This window comes from Tachypleus tridentatus, chromosome 13 (assembly GCF_004210375.1).
Source record: "Tachypleus tridentatus isolate NWPU-2018 chromosome 13, ASM421037v1, whole genome shotgun sequence".
Lineage (NCBI taxonomy): Eukaryota > Metazoa > Arthropoda > Merostomata > Xiphosura > Limulidae > Tachypleus > Tachypleus tridentatus.
The window spans coordinates 110,352,074-110,374,749 of record NC_134837.1 but is presented as its reverse complement, the minus strand read 5'-3'; the positions used below and the strand labels follow the sequence as shown (position 1 = coordinate 110,374,749).

The 22,676-nt window shown below is 34.2% G+C and overlaps 1 protein-coding gene across 1 annotated transcript in view; it reads right to left on the bottom strand.

The window, feature by feature from the left end:
- Window positions 1-4,780, bottom strand: part of LOC143236241 (sodium- and chloride-dependent GABA transporter 1-like) — an 11,354-nt gene extending 6,574 nt beyond the window's left edge. Inside the window, exon 1 of the mRNA XM_076474519.1 lies at window positions 4,622-4,780. Coding sequence (XP_076330634.1) covers window positions 4,622-4,780 — 159 coding nt within the window. The remainder of the gene's footprint in view (window positions 1-4,621) is intronic.
- Between the last annotated feature and the right edge of the window lie 17,896 nt (window positions 4,781-22,676).

The following is a 22,676-nucleotide window of genomic DNA, read 5'->3' as shown; positions in this document are numbered from 1 at the left end:
GAAATGCTCAAAAGAAAGTAGGGGAACCTTTGAAAAAAAAATGATAAAACCATTGCTTCTGACACCTTTAGAATATTGAGTTTGTTGAAAACCTAAGATATATAGGCCTTCTTCGTCAAAAAACTACTGGAAGCAGTATTGAAAAATATGAAAGCCAGATTGATGTATTGTGATCACTTGAAAAAAATGCTCAAAAAATAACAATAAAATTCATGAACTGGTAAACATACTTGGACCAGACTCTTGAATATTGATAAAGTTGTTGTCCCTTGGAAAGCCACTAAAGAAAAATTGTATGAATTTCATCACAAATTCAACATCAATGACGTCCGTGACTCTGTGGAAAATGTCCTATGAAATCACGCCACGATCATGAGATTCCAAGAACTGTACAAAACGCTAAAACATCATCAATACTGTTACTGTTAATTCCACAGAGGCAGAAAGATGGTTTTAATAATGGCTATCATATATTCATATATAAAAGAAGCTGCCTTACAGTTAAAAAAATGTGGCAAACCTGATGACAATTAATTTGAATGACCTCCACGTTGTATTCATGGGATCCCACTTCTTCAGTTCAAACATGGGTTTTAAAAAACACAGCTGATGACAGCAGGGTCAAAGTGGAAGGAATAAATACTTTAATGGTAATCAAGTAGTAATTTGGAAATATTTAAAGCATGCTAAATAAATTATTTCAGTTAGATATTTTAGTTATTATTTTCCATTGCTAAAATTGGGGGAGTGTAAAGCAAGATAGAACCGGTTGTTAAAATGTTTGAATCTCACAACTGGTTATAGCTTTATGAAATAAATTTTATGTTAGATACAAGAACCTATTCGTTCGTAAACTCAAGCATGATTATTCTTATTGTTGTATGATATACTTGACGTATGTTAGAAGTTGCGCACATACAAGTTATGAAACTTTATGGGTTAAAAAAAGTAGTGACTTGCTTCGAAAATATTTAGCTTAATTGTAGGTACTTACCTAAAACATTTGTTTATAGTTCTACCCTATTCCACATTAGTACCAGTACTTTGTTGTTCAAAACCAAACAGTAATGGAAAAACTCACGTGTTTTTCAGTTAACTGTATTCGCTAACTAGTTAGACCATTGGCAAGGTTGTTGTTGTTTTGAAGTAAGCAGAAAGCTTCTCAATGAGCTATCTGTGCTCTGCCCACCACGGGTGTCGAAACCCGGTTTTTAGCGTTGTAAGTCCGCAGACATACCGCTGAGCCACTGGGGGCCCGTTGGTAAGGGCTAGGTAACATGACAGATGTACCTGTATGAATTATCTCAGAAGCAATGTAGATTGGATATTCATTAATGCTTGTGACGGGTACTTATGACTAATACGTAAGAAAAGTTCTGTTTGCAACTTGACTAATTATAGTACTTAACTTTACATTAATTACTTAGATTCGTCAGTCGTAATTTTTGTTATAAAAATCAATTATTCTTGACCAGTGGTTATCATATTTTTATTCTTCTGATCAGTAATTAAGCTTGAATTCTGCACATAAAGTAAAAATGAGTAAGACCTGTTCTTAAGATAAAGGAAAATGAAAAATTTTAAATGGATGCCCACACTCCAAATACATTACTTGATCTTTAGACCAATAAGCCCATTGAGAAAGACTTATCATGATACGCTCAGGGTTTTGACCAAGTCTGTTGTGATAAAAGTGTCGAACCTAATTAGGCAAGACACCTATTATCCCAAACACTTATACCTCCTCGTCTGCAATCTCATTCATGAAAGAGCTCACATGAGTCTCTTTCATTGAGTTGGAAGAAATGGATGAAACAATGTTACTTCCTGTCCAGTAATGTATTAAAGAACTACCCCGTTGTGTTGGAAAGATGTATTTCAAGATTTCGAAGAGATATACACATTCTTCAATCTAGCTAATATATTCATGAAGCTGCATTGACCTTCTGAGTGTTGAAAGAATATGCTACGTTCACACAAATATACAGTTTAAGATAAGTAAGATAAGATGTAAGTGCTACCATTTTCAGGATCATAAAGCTACCAAAATGGCCCCATAAACATATCAATTATTGGCTGATGATGACAGCACTGGTAAGCCAAGGTGGTTTAGTAGACAGATGTTTGGGTCTTTATGTAATGAGAAAAGGATCATCTGAGTGACTAGACATATAATAGCAGCATTCTGTCTAAAACATCAGCGTCTTTGAGATGGAAGAACTATACAGCCTCCTGTCACCTGTATAGAACCCTCCCATATTATAGTTTGTAAATACTGTATTGTAATTCTGAATTTTGTTTCTGCTTTCTCATTCAGTTTATTATCTTAAGTATCCATCAGGTTACGTTTAGTTCATACTTTTTGTGCCTTTTAAAATTCTGCACGATTTTCAATTTTATTCTGATGTATTTTATTTTTTTAAGTTAATTAAATATTTCTTAATCTATAAACTGAAAATTACGCAACTAACGTCTTAACAGCTTTGAGCTCATTTTCAAAGGCAAATTTAATTATCATTTAGTCGTATTGTATTATTTTACTAGTAAAATTTGCATTTATCAACATCATTTTAATAAATGTAACGAAAAGCCAATCAATTGCAATTTCAAAATATTTATTTTCCAAAAAAAATATTAGTATTTAATTCTTGTAGCTGTATGTTTGACATATGTCATTTTTCATATGAACAACGTTTCTTTTTTGAAAACATTATTTTACACTTCACATTTTACAGAAGGCTTATTAGCTAAACAGAGATATCAGGACAAAAATATATAATTTTTTTTCTTTCTGTAAAATACTTGAATTCAGTTGATACTATTATTTAAAATGTTTAGAAATTCAAAGAAAGCACGATGATTTAGATAGTATCGGTCAGGGTACGATGTTATGCTGAAATAATAATGATGACACAGCACGTACGGAGGGACTTCAACCCCATCACATAACAATATATTTGAATGGTAATAAAATCCAAACACCCGAACGTGTCGTAACTATTGACCTATGTTTTTCGTTTGCACCAACAAAACATTTTAAAAATTGCTTATATTTAACAACCTGCACGTGTTCGCTAACCACATCTGTGTAGTTTTAACAGTACTGGGGCACAGAATGGCCAGGTGGTTAAGGCACTCGACTCGTAATTCGAGGTTCGCGGGTTCGAATCCCCGTCACACCAAATATACTCGCCCTTTCAGCCGTGGGGCGTTATAATGTGACGGTCAATCTCACTATTCACTGGTAAAAAAGTAGCCCAAGAGCTGGGGGTGGGTGGTGATAACTAGCTGCCTTCCCCTCTAGTCACACCAAACATGCTCGCCCTTTCAACCGTGAGGGCGTTATAATGTGACGGTCAATCCCACTATTCACTGGTAAAAGAGTAGCCCAAGAGTTGGCGGTGGGTGATGATGACTAGCTGCCTTCCCTCTAGTCCTACGCTGCTAAATTAGGGACGGGTAGAGCAGATAGCCCTCGTGTAGCTTTGCACGAAATTCAAAACAAACTAAACCTAAAAGTACTGGTGTTTTTTTTTTTTTTGTAACGAATCCTGCGTATGAATTTATGTCAAATAGATGAATGTATTGACGCTTTATTTTTTAGCAAACATAATTATGTACAAGCATATATTTATATAACAAATAAATGTAACTGGCGAAACTTAAGACATTAATTAACAATCAGTGGTTGTAGAAATGTTCTATGTACAAAAGTTATAACACATATCCGTGTGGATGAGAAAGTATGTGTTAAAAGGTATGAACTGAGAAGAGCTCATAGGTGATGGATTACAACATTCTTTGACAATATTATACAAATAACTAGGTATTACTTGATAACTGAAACCTCTTAAGGACTTATCACAATTCACTTGACATCAGAAACTTAGTTTCCATGCGAGTCACTATCGTATTTTTTTGTATGATAAAGTTCCTAATCACTGAAGTTATAGAAGACAGACCATTACTAGCAAATACTAGCAAACTGAAGGACCGAGAATCCCAGTTTAAGATATTATGAGTAAGTCTTTTACATCTAAATTTTATTGTAAAATCACAAACAGATTAGCTTACACTCGAGAACAGTGTTATTTTAGGCTTCATACCTACATCCGTATCGTTAGATCTTGATATTACTGTTTATTTTTGTGTTATTGGCATGACCTTCCTAACTCTCTATTGGTCCATAGACAAATGCAGAAGCCTAGAGTTTGTTACACATCGTGAGTGTAGCAGTATAAGTAATAAGTCTTGTTTGAGAAAGTTGTAGAAACGAAACGTTGAGTGAAACAACTTTAATACATAAAACCTGTTTATTGTTGAAAGTATTTATGGTTACAAAGTTTCACTAAGTTAACCTGGCATCACCTGGTGCAACAACTAATTCTATATTGATATACAGCAGATTTAAATTTCGAGTTTTATCTTGAAAAAAAGCACAGGAACTAAGTGTGTTCACCCAACCTCTCTAGTGAGTATTTGTTGAACTGCTAACGCTTCTTTGCAACTTATTTCTAAGTCATTCAGCAATCTGCATGTGTCAATACAACTAGTGAGATTAGTCGTGTATCTCAAAAGAGAAGATAGTGTATTATGGAGAAAATAAACAGTGTTGTCTCACCCGTGGTGTCAGAGAAATCATTTCTTCACTCCTCTCGACCTGCTTTAGAAATCCCCGAAATCTTTCTTCCAGAATTAATTTATTCATCACTAAAGGAACACAAGGATAGATCTTTACTAGTAAGTATTTCTGTCGATTAACTTTTGTACTTAACTCCATTGCATGAATAAAATTTTAAGTTATTCAAATACTGACGTAACGAGAATTCGTTTAAGATCTTATGACTTAGTCTTTTATTAAATCTAAATTTTATTACAAAATCACAAATAGATAAATTTAAATTAAACTATAAATTCCCAAATCAAATACATTTACACACTTGTTTGTTGGATTTTACGCAAAACTACTTGAAGGATATCTGCACAAACTGTCTCTAATTTAGAGATGATACACTTAAGGAAGGCAGGTAGTCAACGCCAAACATCACCAACTCGTGAACTATTTTGATAGAATAGTGGAATTGGTCTTCTCATACTATATACAATGTTTCCACGGCTGAAGTGCAAACACATTCGATTATGATATTTGAATTCGCTGTCTACAGACTGCTAGTTGAGCGCTCTATTAAGCAATAAAAGGCCCATATTTAGTAAGCTAAGAAATTAAGCTAAGTTAAGAAATTAAGAAATAAGCTAAGTTACAGATAAAGTGTTAGATTGTCGAAAGTTTGTCGAGCCCATAGAATAACATGAAACTTCTTTGTTTCACTGTTTATGAAGTGTTTTATTCCTTATTGGATACATTGCTTTTTATTTCAGAAGAATATTTTGAAAAAAATTAATTTATTGTCAAGTTGTCGAGTTTAATTATTCTTATTTCTCAGATAACACATGATAACTCACATTCAGATAGCGTCAAACAGATTGATTATTATGGCAGAAGGGTTTCCAGAGCACTTACGCGGCGAGGCTTAAAACCATATGTATTTTGTTTGTGCTCTGAAGGTTTCTATTGCAGTTCTAGGAGCGGCTATCATAAGCCTAGCAAAAAACCAAATGACACCTCAGGTAAGTATAGCATAATAACATTATGAATATAGATTAGTGTTCAGTTGTTCAAGTTTTAGCTCGAATAAAAAACATTTCTTATGAAGCAAGGCTACTGTTTATACCGTCAAATATAAGCACATATATAAAAATTGTTTAGTTGAAATGTTATTAGAACTTGTCATTTTACAAACACTAAGACATTACCTGCATCGTCACGATTTGTACGGCTAGCAGTGAAATGTGAACCGACAATAAATAACAACTGAAAAGAAAAAAAAATCATTATATCGTTTATGCTAATTTATTATTTTACTGGTCTTATAGAATTTTTGTATCCAAAATAGTTTAAATCATCTTAACAAAATATTTATAGAATTGTTTGTTTATTTGTTTTGAATTTCGCGCAAAGCTACTCGAGGGCTATCTGCGCTAGCCGTCTCTAATTTAGCAGTGTAAGACTAAAGGGAAGGCAGCTAGTCATCACTACCCACCGCCAACTCTTGGGCTACTCTTTTACCAGTGAATAGTGAGATTAACTGTCACATTATAACGCCCCCACGGCTGAAAGGGTGAGCATGTTTGGTGCGACCGGGGCTCGAACCCGCGACCCTCGGATCACGAGTCGAACGCCTTAACACACTTGGCCATGCCGGGCCAATATTTATAGAAATATATCTTAGGACAGCTTGTATGGGTATTAACAATTTTATCAAAATAAAGCTTCAACAACGTTTCGACTGACTTAAGTCATCTTCAAAAGAAGATGACCTAAGAAAGTCGATTAATAAAAGTGTTAATACTCATACCAGCCCTCTGAGATATATTTTTAATTCAAGTCGGTTTCTCGTCACCACGAATTTCTAAAATAGGGAAATACGTTTTTATTTGTTTATTTTTAAATCTATATATGTTTTAATTATATTTTTTATATTTTTCGCTAATCTAAAATTACCTTAATCGCAGAGGATCTTCGTAGATGACTGGAACTTTCTGGAGCTGGAGATGTCGTGGTTGAAGAAAATAATTCAGGATAAGCAAGAGAAGGAACACTTAACCTGAGGGTGAACAATGAATGTTACGAACATTGTACACAAATATCAACAAGAAAATCAGACACATTTTGTCAGTGGAAATATCCGGTATTAAATTTAACAAAAAACACCACATTTCCAGAAAACGTTGTTTTTTATGCAATAGTAAATTTTCAACTTCTAAATTATAAAACTACAACAATATGTTTCCATCGTCATAAATTGTGAGAATTAGATGAATTCTGAGTACAACAATATGCTTTCAACAGAATTACCTACTTGTACTTTTATCATGAATCCTTCCTATAGAACATTATAGTGTTTGTAAAGACTGATGGACTTTTGGAAGGTGATGGTTGTGCTTACACTGGTCAACCCACGAGAAACACTTTGATTGATTGCTTTCTCTCATGGAACAACAGGTACACCCAAGGCTGTTGTTCACACACATTATAGTTTGTTTGCTGCATATTACCAAAGAAAGTGAATTATGATGCGATTGTTTTTTTTTATAGTAGAATTTGTGTGAAATCCATTATTATCGTAAGTATTCACTGTACGTCGGGACAAACCAACATAACTTCAAAGTTAAAAACGTAATATTTACAATTTAAACCATTTTCTTTATATCAACATGTATATTTGTAAGTTCTATTTATGGAAAAAAAACAAACTACTAAGACTATTAATCTTTGTCCCTAATTTTGAATTGCTGACACCAAAGGGAAAGTAACCAGTCAACAGCACCTTACCATTTACGCAAAGAAATTGGTTGTCATTATTATAACGCATCCATAGATTAAATTGCTGGGAATATTTTGTGATATTGCAAAGATTAAAACCCGAATCACTAGCGCCCGTTAAAAAAGTCCTTAATAATACTCGCTAGAATGTGAGAATATCTCATTTAGTACGTGTAAGGCCTGGCTTGGCCAAGTGTGTTAAGACGTTTGACTTGTAATTCGAGGGTCGCGGGTTCGAATCCCCTTAGCACCAAACATGCTCGTCCTTTCAGTTGTGGGGGCGTTATAATGTACAGTCAATCCCACTATTCGTTGGTAAAACAGTAGCCCAAGAGTTGGCGGTGGGTGGTGATGACTAGCTGCCTTCCCTCTAGTCTTACACTGCTAAATTAGGGACGGCTAGCTCAGATAGCCCTCGAGTAGCTTTGCGTGAAATTCAAAAGAAACAAAAGAAAGTGCGTGTAAATGGGCGAGTTAGGTTTCTCTACTATTGTAATATTCACAGATAAAAATTATATCCAACAAGAAGTTTAATAAGGTATCTCAGTAAAAGGAGGAACAATAGCGTGTTCGAAAAGCAAACAAGTCAAACACAGCCAGTGAAATAAAATAAATCAGACACAATTTTTGCTTATAATAATACACAAAAACGCCGCTTTCTCAGAAATTTAGCGGACAGCCATATAAAACACATTCTCAACTGGCTTGCCTCTCTCGCTTCTTGTGTTGCAAATAATGGAGGATGTACTGTAATTAGACCTTTGCATTAAGCAAAGGACAAAGCATATCTGTCTTGTTAAACCATTTTAAGTTAACTTTACCATTCAGTTTGAAATTGTAAATTACTAACATCATGAATGAGGCCTTATTTCAAGGACAAGTCTATCTAAATGTTCCTCGTGCCCATAATAATCCACTGTAACCAAACCACAACTGTAAGTCAGAGAAACTCAAGTACGTAAACGAATATTTGTTATGCGCTTTAAGCCTAACTAAACATGCAAATATTGAAAAGGACTTTGGAAAATTTTGCCAGGTAATGAAATAAAAATAAACTGTCATGGAAGGGTTGAGATTATTGTAATTTCCAATTACTGCCTTATAAATACGTGGTTTATTTATTATAATGCCAAATATTGTATACAATATGCATAACACTACAAATTTCATTGTATCAACCATTATTTTATATTTAAAGATAATGCTGTATTCTTAGATAAACTTGAAATTAATATACAAGTAGTAAATATTGCAATAATAGAGGATTAAAAATATTTATTTGCAGGGAAATAAAATTGATTCAAGACAGCATAGGAAAGGCTTAGACACTAGAGTAGAACAGAAACAAGAATTGTGTTATATACATATAAAATATGTTCGGGATTTATTGTGACTTTGTGATTAATAGAATAGAAACAAGGGGGGTATGTTTTCACATAACAAAGATCACAAGAACTGTGTTTCTATGCTTCTAAGTCAGGCCAATTCCTTATGCAGTAACCTAATATTTTATATTATTTATGTCAGTGATTATTCTCATGTTATAAATTTAAGTGATGGTTAATGTAAACACGTAATAGCCTTGCATTGTCAAGCAAGTATGAAATTTATGGAATAGATTGTTAGCTTGAGGAGAAAATTATCATAAGTTTATGATGTTTCTCATCTTATTTACAAAAGCATTGGCAAACTTCAGAACATTTGCATAAAAACTTATATCTAATATTTTTTATCTAATCAAACGACTGTTATTTTCCAGTTATAAAAGGAGTTAAATATAAGTTTTCAAACGTTGCACTCCTTACTTCCTTATATCTGGACCTTCATAACACAAGTTCCAAAAACACTCAATTAAACGAATATTATGTAGAATATAAAATTTGTAATTATATAGATACAATAAAGTGTGCAAATTATTATAACACAAAATTAACTAAAACATGGAACGTTTAACTAATAATAAACAAATTAAATAATGAAAAAAATAATCTTTAGTTCGCCTACACATTTGTGTTTTTAACGTATTTAAAGTTGATTTCACTAAGCTGTTGATATATGATAAATATATCGTTAGTTTTGCTGTTATTTTAATCATGACGTATGTTTTGGTACACAACTGATTTACTTGAATATTGACATGCAAGTACATGTACATCAACTATTTTATAGAACATAGTCACTCCAAACATGCCTGTGAACATTACGAATGGCAGATTCAGTAAGAGTTGTACAGGCATCAGAAGGTAAGGTTAGGAACTCATCTAGTTAATTTTTGCTTACTTGGCACAATATCATGAAGACTTATAAGTGTTCGTTCTCTAGCTTAGCAAGTATTCTAAATGTGGCTCTCTCTGTATGGTGGAAGAACAAATAACATACATTTATATTTATTATTATAATTAATATAATTAACAATCGATTGAAAAATAGGAAAGTATTCATAAATATCCATATAATTGTTATTATCATATTAAAGGTAGCGAAGGGATTAATTCTACGGCAACAAAACTTGTTCATTTTTATTCCCCATTAAGCAAATATTCAGACTGAAGATTATATGATGAAGTGACCATCACTCAACACAACTTTTCAAACTAGCTGTTAAATTTGTCTATTTAATTTACGTGGTATTCAAATTGTGTTCTACCAACACATCAACGACGGACCATGATAAAGTAATGAACAACGGGTAAATTTCCGGTTCAAGTAGTGGAACAGTCAATACACTGCACAACAATTTTTTTGAAAAGTTTTTGCTGATTGTGACAGGTACCTGGTGGGTATGCACAAATATATTTTTGGTTTTGGTTCATCACGTAGGAACTCTGAGAAATAGACAGTTAACTTCTTACCGGCAATAACGTATTTAATTGCGTTTATGTTTCTAATACGCCATTAAGTTCAACATAATTAAAAGTGTTTTGCTCCTGATTTTCGTTTGTATTCAATGTCCAGTGCATCACGTGGTAGTGTCCAACAGTAATCAGCAAGTATTGACGGATTCCAGTTGCCATGATATCGTTTTTCCATTGTAGCAATGTCCTGGTGAAACCAAGATTTCGATGAAACGGTACGTGATGGTAAAATTTGGATGTGATTTTTGTGATTAACAGCCAAAAATTTATAAGGAACACCCAACAGTGTTCAAGAAGCAAAAACTTTGTTGTGCAGTGTATATCAACCACTACATAATAGTAATCTTTCTCAATATGCACAACACACTTCTGTTTCTGCTTCTTTTTTTTTTCTAGACAGCATGTATGGTATGCTTTCACGTTATTTATCAATATCTTTACATGAAAGTTGTAAAAAAAACTTTTACATATTTCTTATATACCTTGCATAATACAGTATCTAAAGTATCTCCTATTAGAGTTTGTTTGAGTCTGGAGTTACGATGGACAGGCAGGAGGCGCTTGGTGTGACATATTGAGATGAGGGAGTCATGAAATAGATTCTGATAAGAAGAGCTTCGGTTCTGAGTGGCCAGATCACAGCCCACTCAGGCCTGCCCTTGGTCATTTCACTGCTGCAACATTAAATATCGTATTCAATATATATAAATGTGTTACTTCTGTTGCTTTAATATATATCCTTCGTTACGTTTAATATGATACTGATTATTGTGTTGATATTTATGAACGTTTTGCTATTTTACCATCGATTGTTAGTTATATTAACTATAATACTTAACATAAATTTCTGTGTTATTTGTTCTTCCATTATATCGAAGCAACTATGTTTAGCTCTTTGTTTTATCTATATTTAAATTGAATTCTTGCATTCAAACAGGGTCGACCGCGGTTCGATTTTTATCCTAACGGGCTGTGGGTCCGCGGTTTGAGATCCGTTACCACAGAAAATCTTGCTACGTACTGAGGTGTTGTGGGTGAGTGACGGTTAAATCTCACAGTTCAGTTCGACAGTAGTAACACAAGAGCTGACGGTGGATGATATTGAGTCGTTGTTTTTTGCCTTGTGTGTCAATTCAAATTTAAGAACGTTTAGCATAGGAATCAGTTTACTCTTTGTATTTTGCATACGTTTAACATTCACCTTTCTCTGTATTACCTATGCTTTATTAGACTTGAGTCATTCAACTGATCTATTCTAACACTATTTTCAGCCAACCAACTGTTCTCCTCTATTTTTCGAACGACGTTCTTTAAGGGACTTATCTTTTTAGTCACATTAGTAGTTTCGTTTTCATCCGAAACATCTTAATAAGCGGAGTAAGACTTGTCATCGTTCCATCTTATGACTTGAATCTCCATTTAGAAGAGATTCAAAATCATAACGTAGGCATACTATGTGATTATCTTTACATGCTATAAAACTTAACTAAAGTATATTCAGTTGTAGTCAATTGTTAGACATTTGATATCCAAAAAACAACATTCATTGTTGGAGCAAGAATCTCAAAAGCTCTGGAATAATATTTTCTTTTAGCTCCTTCTCCCTGTATTATTAACTCTTGTATCCCAATAGTTTCTAGTGAAAATTAATATACTACACAAATTCACTCACTTGCTTAAAAACAAACTTTTAAATAAAGCTCTTTGGTGTAGTAGCTTGCTAATTCAGCTCAAACGCTTAATAGTCTTTTAAAGAGCAAAAAGGCTTAGCCATTTGGTAGTAATCAAAATTCTCGTTTTTGTCATTTGAACCATTTCTAAATATTAACACAAAATTTTTAAAAATTTATAACTTGATAAATTAGTACAAAAATAATAAATTATGTTTTATGTTTTTTAATAATCTTCTAACACTTTTTCGATACTTGTCTTCTTTATAAAAGTTAAAAGTATTTCTTAATTTAAGTAGTTATAATAGGGTTCTCATGGTTTTTAGCAAATACGATCAGGTGAGAGCAATTAGTGATTGGTTATTTGTATATTTATATTACTTCTGTTCTCAAGAAATCTGAGAAAGGTTGTATGTGGTGATTGCAATAAGGATTTAATTCTGACTCTACGTCTTGCAAGAGCTAATCCGCTATTCACTCGTTCGGATAATGTCACCCCACACAGTCCTTCTCACAAAGTAAATCGAAGAGTAAGAATAGTGAAAATGCCATTAAAAGCAATATGAAAATGAAAACTGTTATATATTGTAATGCATAATTATGCTTGAAACACAATATTGATGTAGTTAATGTTCATTAGTGCAAAGCTAAACAAAGAGTTATCTGTGCTATATCCACTGCTGTTAATGGAACCCCAGATTTTAGGGTTATAAATCTGGAAGCTTGTCGTTTACCAATTGGAGAACATATTATGTAACATGTATGTTAAAATAAAACAAAACGAAGACGTGTTTTGTTTACCAGACTAGACTGGGTACATATTGTTTAATTGATGAAAACAAACGCTTTTCCTAAAATCATCAGCACCAAAACTGACAGCATATGAATTTTTCAACAGTACTCTTATCTTTGTGAATGCTCATTAATAAATAGAAAATAGTATAAAGAGTGTTGATGTACTTGTATTTGAAAGCACGTTATGTTAATACATACAGTAAGACTCATCATATCCTCTATCAAATTAGATAGTCCCTTTTGTGTTGTTAGTGGGCATATCATTCTTAATAACAATTAGTAAGAAAAAAGTCTCCCGTTGGTCAGAAGTAAAGTTAACAGACATACAATTTGTGTTTCGATTTTCTTCGGTGGACAGAGCGTAGAAACCCCATGGTGTAGACTTGCATTAAGAAATAGCAACAATATTAATATAAACAAATGTATTTTCTATGAAATCGCCATCAAAATTTAGCAGCGCGTTAACTTAGGTAATTTTTAGTTATTCTGTGATTTTTGTTCTTTTTGTAAAAGTAAAACTGTCTTATATTAAAAGATCAAAAATAGTATGGTGTTATTATAGGAATATTAACTAGACTACAACTGTTATCATTTTGTCTCAAACAAAATATTTATATTTAAATGAACAGGTGACCATAATTGGAGGATCAGTAGTAACCCAAAACACTCTTCTACACAACCCCAAAGTACGCGAATATGACATCACATGTATGCGAGAGATTCATCATCGTGAAGCCATCGAAGAAGATGCCATGAAAGTATTCCTATTTTTACATGATGTCCGTCAGTGTAAGAACCATTTATATCATACTTGTTATCGTATATAATTTTCTACGAACTAAGACATTTTACTAGTTATTTTCATATTTATTTATTAAACGTTGAAAAAAAAAACACTATGGTAACTGTATCTTTTGGATATTATAAATAGTGTCTTAACTGATAATGTGTTTGCAGTATTCCAGTCTGCATGATAAGTCCTAGTGTGGATGATTTATTGTTACAGTCTTCTTTAATTCCACTTATAAGCTATTCATTTCCATATCTAGAGAGTCACAATCCACGCATAGCGAGTAGCTCGAGACGTAAAGCGAGTGAAACTGGACGTATGATGAGCGAAGCTCGACTTATAGCTAAATGACTTGAGCATAAAATGAATGAAACTCGACCTATATAGAAGGTTATTACAGTATATAGAATAATATTCAATACGCAGATCAGTATGTCACGTGAAAACAGCAATTGATACAAAGTCGCGGTGGAACGGAATGTATCGGAACTACATACTGATATCTGTTTAGCGTTTAGGAGGTGGTGAATTGCTACCGATAGTTAATAATCTGTCAGAAGTGTATATAACAGTTCTTTATGACATAAAATACTCATACACTCGAACCTAAACTATGTGTTCAAATATGGGATTTAGAATTTTTTAAGACGGAGATATCCTTTGTGCTTAATGGCATTAAAAAAAAGGACCAACTTAGAGACCAGAAGTATCCAGAAAGATACCTACAACAAATCATACCACAGCTGTGGTAAGCAACAGACTGCGTTTAATAACATGAAAGAACCCACGAACACAAAGGTCAATGACAAATACCGTCCACTTGCCCCCGGGCAACAGTACGTACAAGAGTTCAAGAGGGTAAAGGTTTGTCAAGATAAGGTTTCTAGTCATATCTCCATCAAATTGTTACACATCTCCAGCAACGAGAGAATGAAACGGGTATTCATGCTATTTCACATAAAGACATACCAATTAAGTCGTCGAATGCAGCACCTATGGATTTATATACGATCGACCTCGTTCACTGAGGTGAATATGTAAAGACCTCAGAGAGGAGTGGTTTCATATAAAGATGACAGCCTTACTACGTAGGCTTTTTTAATGGAAACTACATTGCAGATTATTGTCGAGATGCACGGACATCAGATAGAGCACGACCGAACGTGGTGACATGGATATGGTGATGCTCCAAAATCCTTTGTGTAACCTAATCAATTACTGCATAGAATGAGCTACACAAGGGCTATCTGCGCTATTTGTTCCTAATTTAGCAGTGTACTAGAGGGAAGGCAGCTAGTCATCACCCACCGCCAACTCTTGGGTTACTCTTTTATCAACGAATAGTGGGATTGACGGAAACATTTTAACGCTCCCACGGCTGAAATGGCGAGCATGTTTGGTGTGACGAGGATTCGAACCCGCGACTCTCGGATTACGAGTCGAACGCCTTAACCCACCTGGCCATGCCGGGTCCCTAAATTCGGTAGGAACACTGGTGTCTTCAACCGAACTGAAGGTTCATTGTCTCACTCTCGACGTTTATCCAATTTTCTTATATGTACTACGATAAAGACGCAACACGAAGTGTTATGGTTTTTAAAATTCCAATATGTATTTAAAATTCATTGACCACGAAATAGGCATTTTATAACATGCCTACAAATTGAATGGTTAGAGTTTTTTGTAATTATTATTAATTCAATTATTATTTTGAATTTTAATTTCTCAGCTCTCATAACCTGATCATGAAATATGAACTTTAAAATTACAAAACGATAGTAAAACACTTTTGATGTTAGAAAACATATAATTTTCTCATAATTACACAGTATCATTTGATGCACTGGCAATTTAAAGCTTCAGAGTGAACTAAAAACTACTAATTTAACCGTTTATCTTTACATGTATTTCAAAACATTTTCACTGGAAAAGTCAATTGAAAGTACAAGACATATAGAGTGTTGTGATTGAAACGTGAGAGATTTTTTTCACTTGATAACTACATATATATCGGTCTAACCTGGAGCTCTTTAAAACTTATTCAAATACAGAACTACGATTTTATCTTCACAGGTAGTCGATGTTAACACTGGTATTTCTCTAGGGCCAGGTCACGATGGAGAATTGTTTATTCGTGGACCTCAGTTAATGAAAGGCTAGTAGAAAAACTGTGTAATTACGCCAGAAACATTTACTCCAGACGGTTGGTATGCAACAGGTTGGTGAAAGACGAATTTAATGGGTGATAGGCTGTCATTTATCTATCGATCAGTAAAGATATATATGGGGTGTCATTACATTTAGTATTTAATCTGTTTACTTTGAGTTCTTAGGTTATGAGTTTATAAAATAACCCGTATAAGATAACAGTTGTTTAGTGACTGCTCAGTGGACTTAGCTGGTCGGTTATTTTATCTGTTAACCCTTCCTTTGTTTAGCTTATCTGAAAATAATTTATTAAAATATTTCATGAAAGTTAATGATACATATTAATTTTAGGATCTATTTGTTGCAAAATAACTTATGCGCATGCACATGAATTTATAATTCAAACTGGTAAAATTTGATCGTATATAAAACAGATAAGCAAAACTTTTACAATTCCAAAACAAAAATAAAAGGAGTAACTTATTATTTACACGCATATTAAATACACAAACTTCTAAACGTTTTCCAATTCTGGAAAGTCAAAACATGTAATTTATATCCACCAAACTGGTTAAACCGATGTTATTGAGTACGTTTTTAAAAATAAAACAATCAGCCAACAAACTAGGAAAGTTATCGTTATGAGCCTTAGACAGAATTTAAGAAATAAAAGATTAACTAACAGGATTGTTCTAGAAGCATAAATAAAACATATCACGATATGGTTACTTAAGTATCTGTTTGTACTGGGTCTGGCATGGCCTAGCGCGTTAAGGCGTGCGCTTCGTAATCTGAGGGTGGCGGGTTCGCGCCTGAGTCGCGCCAAACATGCTCGCCCTCCCAGCCGTGGGGGCGTTATAATGTGACGGTCAATCCCACTATTCGTTGGTAAAAGAGTAGCCCAAGAGTTGGCGGTGGGTGGTGATGACTAGCTGCCTTCCCTCTAGTCTTACACTGCTAAATTAGGGACGGCTAGCACAGGTAGCCCTCGAGTAACTTTGTGCGAAATTCCAAAACAAACAAACAAAAGTGTTTGTACTTTTTAGTTCATCCGTTTGATCATTCATAGCAAATAAACTTGTACTTTTGTATATTCATTCACGTCACAGGAGACTATGGCCATTATGATAAACAATGAAACCTTTACATCACGGACCTTTTAAAAGAAATGATAAAAATTGGCTTCCACCAAGTTTCTCCATCGGAAATAGAGTCAATATTGTGCAAGCATCCTGATATAGAGGACGCTGCTGTCGTCGAATTCCAGACTGTGAATTAAGAGAAATTCCACGTGGTTTCGTAGTATTGAAACCAGGGAATCACGTGTCTGAAGAAATGTTAAAGCAGTTCGTTTCAGGTACAATCTGTGACATCAGTGTATTGTTTGTTTGTTTTTGGAATTTCCCGCAAAGATACACAAGGGCTATCTGCGCTAGCCGTCCCTAATTTAGCAGTGTAAGACTAGAGGGAAGGCAGCTAGTCATCACCACCCACCGCCGACTTTTGGGCTACTCTTTTACCAACGAATAGTGAGTTTGACTGCCTAATTATAACGCCCCCACGGCTGGTAGGGCGAGTAAGTTTGGTGCGACGGGGACTCGAACCTGCGACACTCGGATTACGATTCGAGTGCCTTAATCACCTGGCCATGCCGAGCCTCAAACATATACTCGCCAGAATAGGGACTCGAACCCCAGACTGTTAGGTTAAAAAAAACAAACCTAATGATCTACCGACTAAGCTATCCGGACCTGATTAGTCGACTCGACATTTCAGAACTCAGAGTTATTTGGTTTTTTAAATCAATTACTTTATGTGACACTGTCATATAGATATTAAGAATGAAAGACGGTGTATCATCACCGCAATGTGGGTCCTACTTTCTCAGTCACCCCCAAAACCCAGGATACATCACATATCTTTCATTACAGCCTATATCCTGGGGATCCTTTTAATTTATGCAGCGTCTCTAGCTTGTTTGTTTGAGCTGGTTTTTCATTTAAATGTTATTTATTACAAGTTTGAATTTACTGATTTTAACGCAGTCATTCCTCTGATTTCATTTTGCTTGACTGGTTACATATTAATTTTCTATGTAATTCAACGAATGAGATTAATTACTGACTATGCTGCCCTCTTTCATTATACTTTTCCATCTTTATGCGCTTAAGTGTTATTTCCTTAAATAATAGATAAGTAACAACAATTTAGATTAGCGAGCTGATTATGGTAATTATATTGTGGCTAATGTTAAAAAAGATGTAACAGCAAACGACGTTTCACATTTTCTGCTCTAAACATTTTTCATCCTAAAGTTTTAGGGGGGTACTTGTTCTGGTAATTGAAACGTCATATATCAAACGTTTGGATCTGTTGTTTTTATCACGATTATTTTGTTTTGCTTGACTGCTTATGTATTAATTTCCTACACATTCTACAGATTTGGATTGTTTGTTATTAATACTAAAGTTACAGAAACGGGCGTTCTGTTGTTTTCTAACTACCGGTATCGAAATCTGATCTTTTAAAGCTTTATAAGTATATTTATATGGAATTAAGCACAAAGCTACGCAATATCCTATCTCTGCTCTGCCCACCACGGGTAGCGAAACCGGTATGTCCGTAGACATACCTTTGTCTTACAAGTGCAATGATGAAACTGACAATTATATTGAAAATAAATATTAACATTGAATTTTTAAAATAAAACAATCTTCATTAATGAACTTACTTCAGTTGGAATTGTGTAAACAAAAAGGTGGAGAACAAGTAATGAAAAAATTTGGAAAAATAAGGACATAGAGATGGTAATACCAAGAAGAATAGAAGGAAGGTAGAGTTGAATACATAAAAACATAAGTAATTATATCTTTCTAAAAAAAAAACAACTAAGGTTTACTATTAATCACCAAGTTTGTACCTATTACTTTCGTACAGAAGTGGGCCTGGCATGGCCTAGCGCGTTAAGGCGTGCGCTTCGTAATCTGAGGGTCGCGGGTTCGCGCCCGAGTCGTGCCAAACATGCTCGCCCTCCCAGCCTTGGGGGCGTTATAATGTAACGGTCAATCCCACTATTCGTTGGTAAAAGAGTAGCCCAAGAGTTGGCGGTGGGTGGTGATGACTAGCTGCCTTCCCTCTAGTCTTACACTGCTAAATTAGGGACGGCTAGCACAGATAGCCCTCGAGTAGCTTTGTGCGAAATTCCAAAAAAAAAAACAAATCGTACAGAGGTACGTTCGTATACATATGTGTGTGTTTATATATGTTAAATATATATAACCTAACAGACAATATCATTAAATTTTAAGAAACTAACTGATTGTATTAAAGTCATTCGCTATTTATATAAAGTTTAAAATATTTATGTGTTAAGCCAGATACTAACGTAACAGTTAAGTCTGTTTATATATATATATCTCGTATGCTATATAACGTACTTCGTTCAGATTTCACTGGTTGTAAAATAACATAAGATTTTTTAATTGAAAAAACGTTGTTTTTCTAACATTTCAATTGATTTTTATTGGGTTTTCAACAAAAAATAAAGTAAATCGCTTCCCACTGAGTCAGTCTCTTTTACAGACTTGACGCAAAAATCTAGGATTCGATTCCCTGTATTGAACAAAACGCAGATAGCTTATTGTGTGGCCTTGCACTAAAATAAACAACTGAAAATTTTATTAAACAAATCGCAACGACTGAAAGTATAAGGAATGTTTATTGAGTGGGTTTAAATTTGATTCAAAGAGAATTTTCATAAGAATTTCACAAATTAATACAGTGTTTGTCTGAGCACAGGAATAGTTGTACAATACGAGACCAGAGATAGTCACACCTTGTCGTAAGAATTTAATACGAGCATTTTACAAAATTTTACCTAGTATATTTTCGTTCATGTCATTGGTCACTTCCATTAAGAAAAGGAAAAGACTAAGTCTTTAAAGCTTCTTGGTTTACGCATAAGTGATAACCTAGAAAAGTTCATTGTGGCAAGCCTATTGGAATTCTCGAACAAAAAAATACCAGAAATCCGAGTGAAGAATGGCTCGGAACAACGTATGACTGGCACAGAAATAAGATCAAATAATTTTAAGACTTGTTATTTACGTACTATAAGTAAACATAGGTGCGAACTTGCTAAAGTGTAGAAACTTAATGAACTAGGAAAGGTTAGCACATGGTATTTTTGAAGTACCACATTTCTGTGTTATTTTGTATATGTATAATATCATATATATGTGTGTGTATCAACATCGCATATTAAGTTACTGTATGTACCATTAGAATATCACAGTCTGCCCAAAGTTTGTTTTTGTTGTAATCATAGCAACTTAACCAGCCATATTTCAATATTCAGTATTATCCACCATCATCATACTGTTATCTATAAGCCAGTAAACTGAGTTCAGCACCATAAAATATAATTATAGGCTGTATTCATTGGAGCTAAAAATCACATAATTGGAAGCCACATACACTACAGTGCCCACAGATAACAATTTAAGCTAAGTAAAATACAATTAATGAAAAGCATGTAGTACCCTAGATAGATACTAACACAGTTAAATTGTAATGTAATAAGGGATTTTCTACTGTGATTTACTGCAGTTGTAGCCAATACCTGTGTTAGTTAGGAGCTCTGCCTGTTCATTACGTATGTAGAAGTAAAGTACAGGCCCTTCATACTCACAGGTATTCATTGGATTAATTGTTAAATAGAATTATAATTCCATGCACACAAACTTATTCAGATTTCTTACTTAAACATATGTTGCTGTTCAACGTGAATGTTAACTGAGTGTTTGGAATAGAAAACTCGCTTATCTCACAGATGCTTTAGGTTTCTTAGTTGTCATTTTAATATCATAATGCCAGTTGCTCTGTAATGGAGTTACTATCATATATCCCACAGACTCACTATTATGAACCACCGATTAATAGCTTAGAAATAAAGAACTGATGCTTCCTTTCAATAATTGATTCTTAATCAAATGACAGTCTTAACCGCTAATCAAGCACTTTATCCGGAATTAATTGATTATTTAAACTACCTCACTCCAAATGTTCTTTTATCCTGATTTATTACTTACTGTTCCTTGCTTTTCTGAGATTTCTATACACATTTCCAGATGTAGTTTTCAGATATTTAGTTTATGTAAATTCAAAATAACTTTCCATAACTTAAGTTTTCCTTTTATCTGAGCTAAAACTTTTATTTAGTTATCAGTAGCAAGTTACTAATATTTCGTTTAAAATATTGCATAAACAACTGTTTGGTATAGGTTACGTGTAACGTAATTTATGTAGATAAAGGTGATAACTACCTTGTTTTGTTTCATTATCAGTTATCTTTTAAAGTTTTATTCTATATTTACTTGTTGATGGAAGATTCCATTTGTACCAATCAAGTTAAATAAAAACCACTTTTAAAAGTAGATCTGCTAAACTTCTTGAACAATCGGAGAACAACACTAACAGAAGCTCAAGTTGTTCCAGGGAATTGTTTTGACTCCAGGAGAAGGAAGATGGCAGTTGTTCTGACACAAATAGCACAATGATGTCGGACAATTGTTGTCATGACAACGGCAAAAGTATCGGGCTAGCATCAGATACGGGAATAGGTCTGGCATCTAACTGCATAGTGAGCCAATATTGGCCTGACTGCTCTGGTCCGACATCAGCACCCAATTCCATGCCAACTTTCATTTAATATAGTTTGTTTGTTTTTTAAATTCGCACAAAGCTACTCGAGAGCTATCTGCGCTAGCCGTCCCTAATTTAGCAGTGTAAGGCTAGAGGGAAGGCAGCTAGTCATCAGTCACCCACCGACAACTCTTGGGCTACTCTTTTACCAACGAATAGTGGGATTGACCGTCACATTATAACGCCCCCACGGCTGAAAGGGCGAGCGTGTTTGGCGCGACGGGGATGCGATCCCGCGACCCTCAGATTACGAGTCGCATGCCTTAACACGCTTGGCCACGCCGGACCTTTATGCCATCTATTTTGTAAGTGTTAAAGCTTACTATCTGTCTCTCAAGTCCGCATTATCTCTACGGTTTCTTTAAATGATGTCCATGATGTGAAAACTGAAATTGGAAAAGACATCTTCAAGTGCACTCTCGACTTTTATATTGCTTGTTAGATGGCTAAGAATTTGGTTCAGCAGCAAAGTATGTTACAATTATTGCTGTCACATCTTTTCCATCATAAGATAAAGACGTTTCTCAATAGCTGAAGAAGCAGAAAAATAATCTGAATATAACGCAATATATTTGAATATTACACAGTTAACTAATGTCAATTTTGAGATTTATCAACATAACTTTGAGTCATTTTCTAATGAAACTGATTGAGTTGGGTGTTAATATCCAACTTAAAAATTATATTACAATACAAGAAGCATGTTTTGAAAGCATAACGTACATACTACAAATGCTTAAAAATAATTACCACTACGTGGAAATTTATCAAGATTTCCAGTTGGCCCAGATGATTTTTCGTTTTCATATGTGTGTGAAGGAAAAAATTCATGAAAACCTAGGTATTGCTGTCACAACTATTGAAGTTTCGACCGAAGGTTCAAAACATTGAATTATTATGACTTGAACATTTGCTACACTGAAAGAAGTGCTCGGTTGTGACAAACACTGATGTTACCTCAGTATACCTAGAATGATAAATCATTTCTTATCAGAGGGATAAATTCAAATGCAATCAAACATTCTCTTGTATTTTATGAAACTTTGGTTAAAAACTTTACCTTGGTTGTCGAAATTAGAGAGAGGAATTTTAAGGCCATTGGTGATATACCCACGGAAGTTACTCCCTAAGTTACTCACGAGAAGTTATTAGAAAGATTTGAAAAATATTCCTGAGTCAGAGATCCTTACTGGTTTTTCCTGTCAAAGTGTTTCTGTAATGCAACGTATCTTTTCTTATAAAGATGGGATTATGCTACATATCAATGTTCTCATTTTGACTTTTACATCTCCATGTCTGCCTGTCTCTATTAAAGCAGGTTATCCTCATTG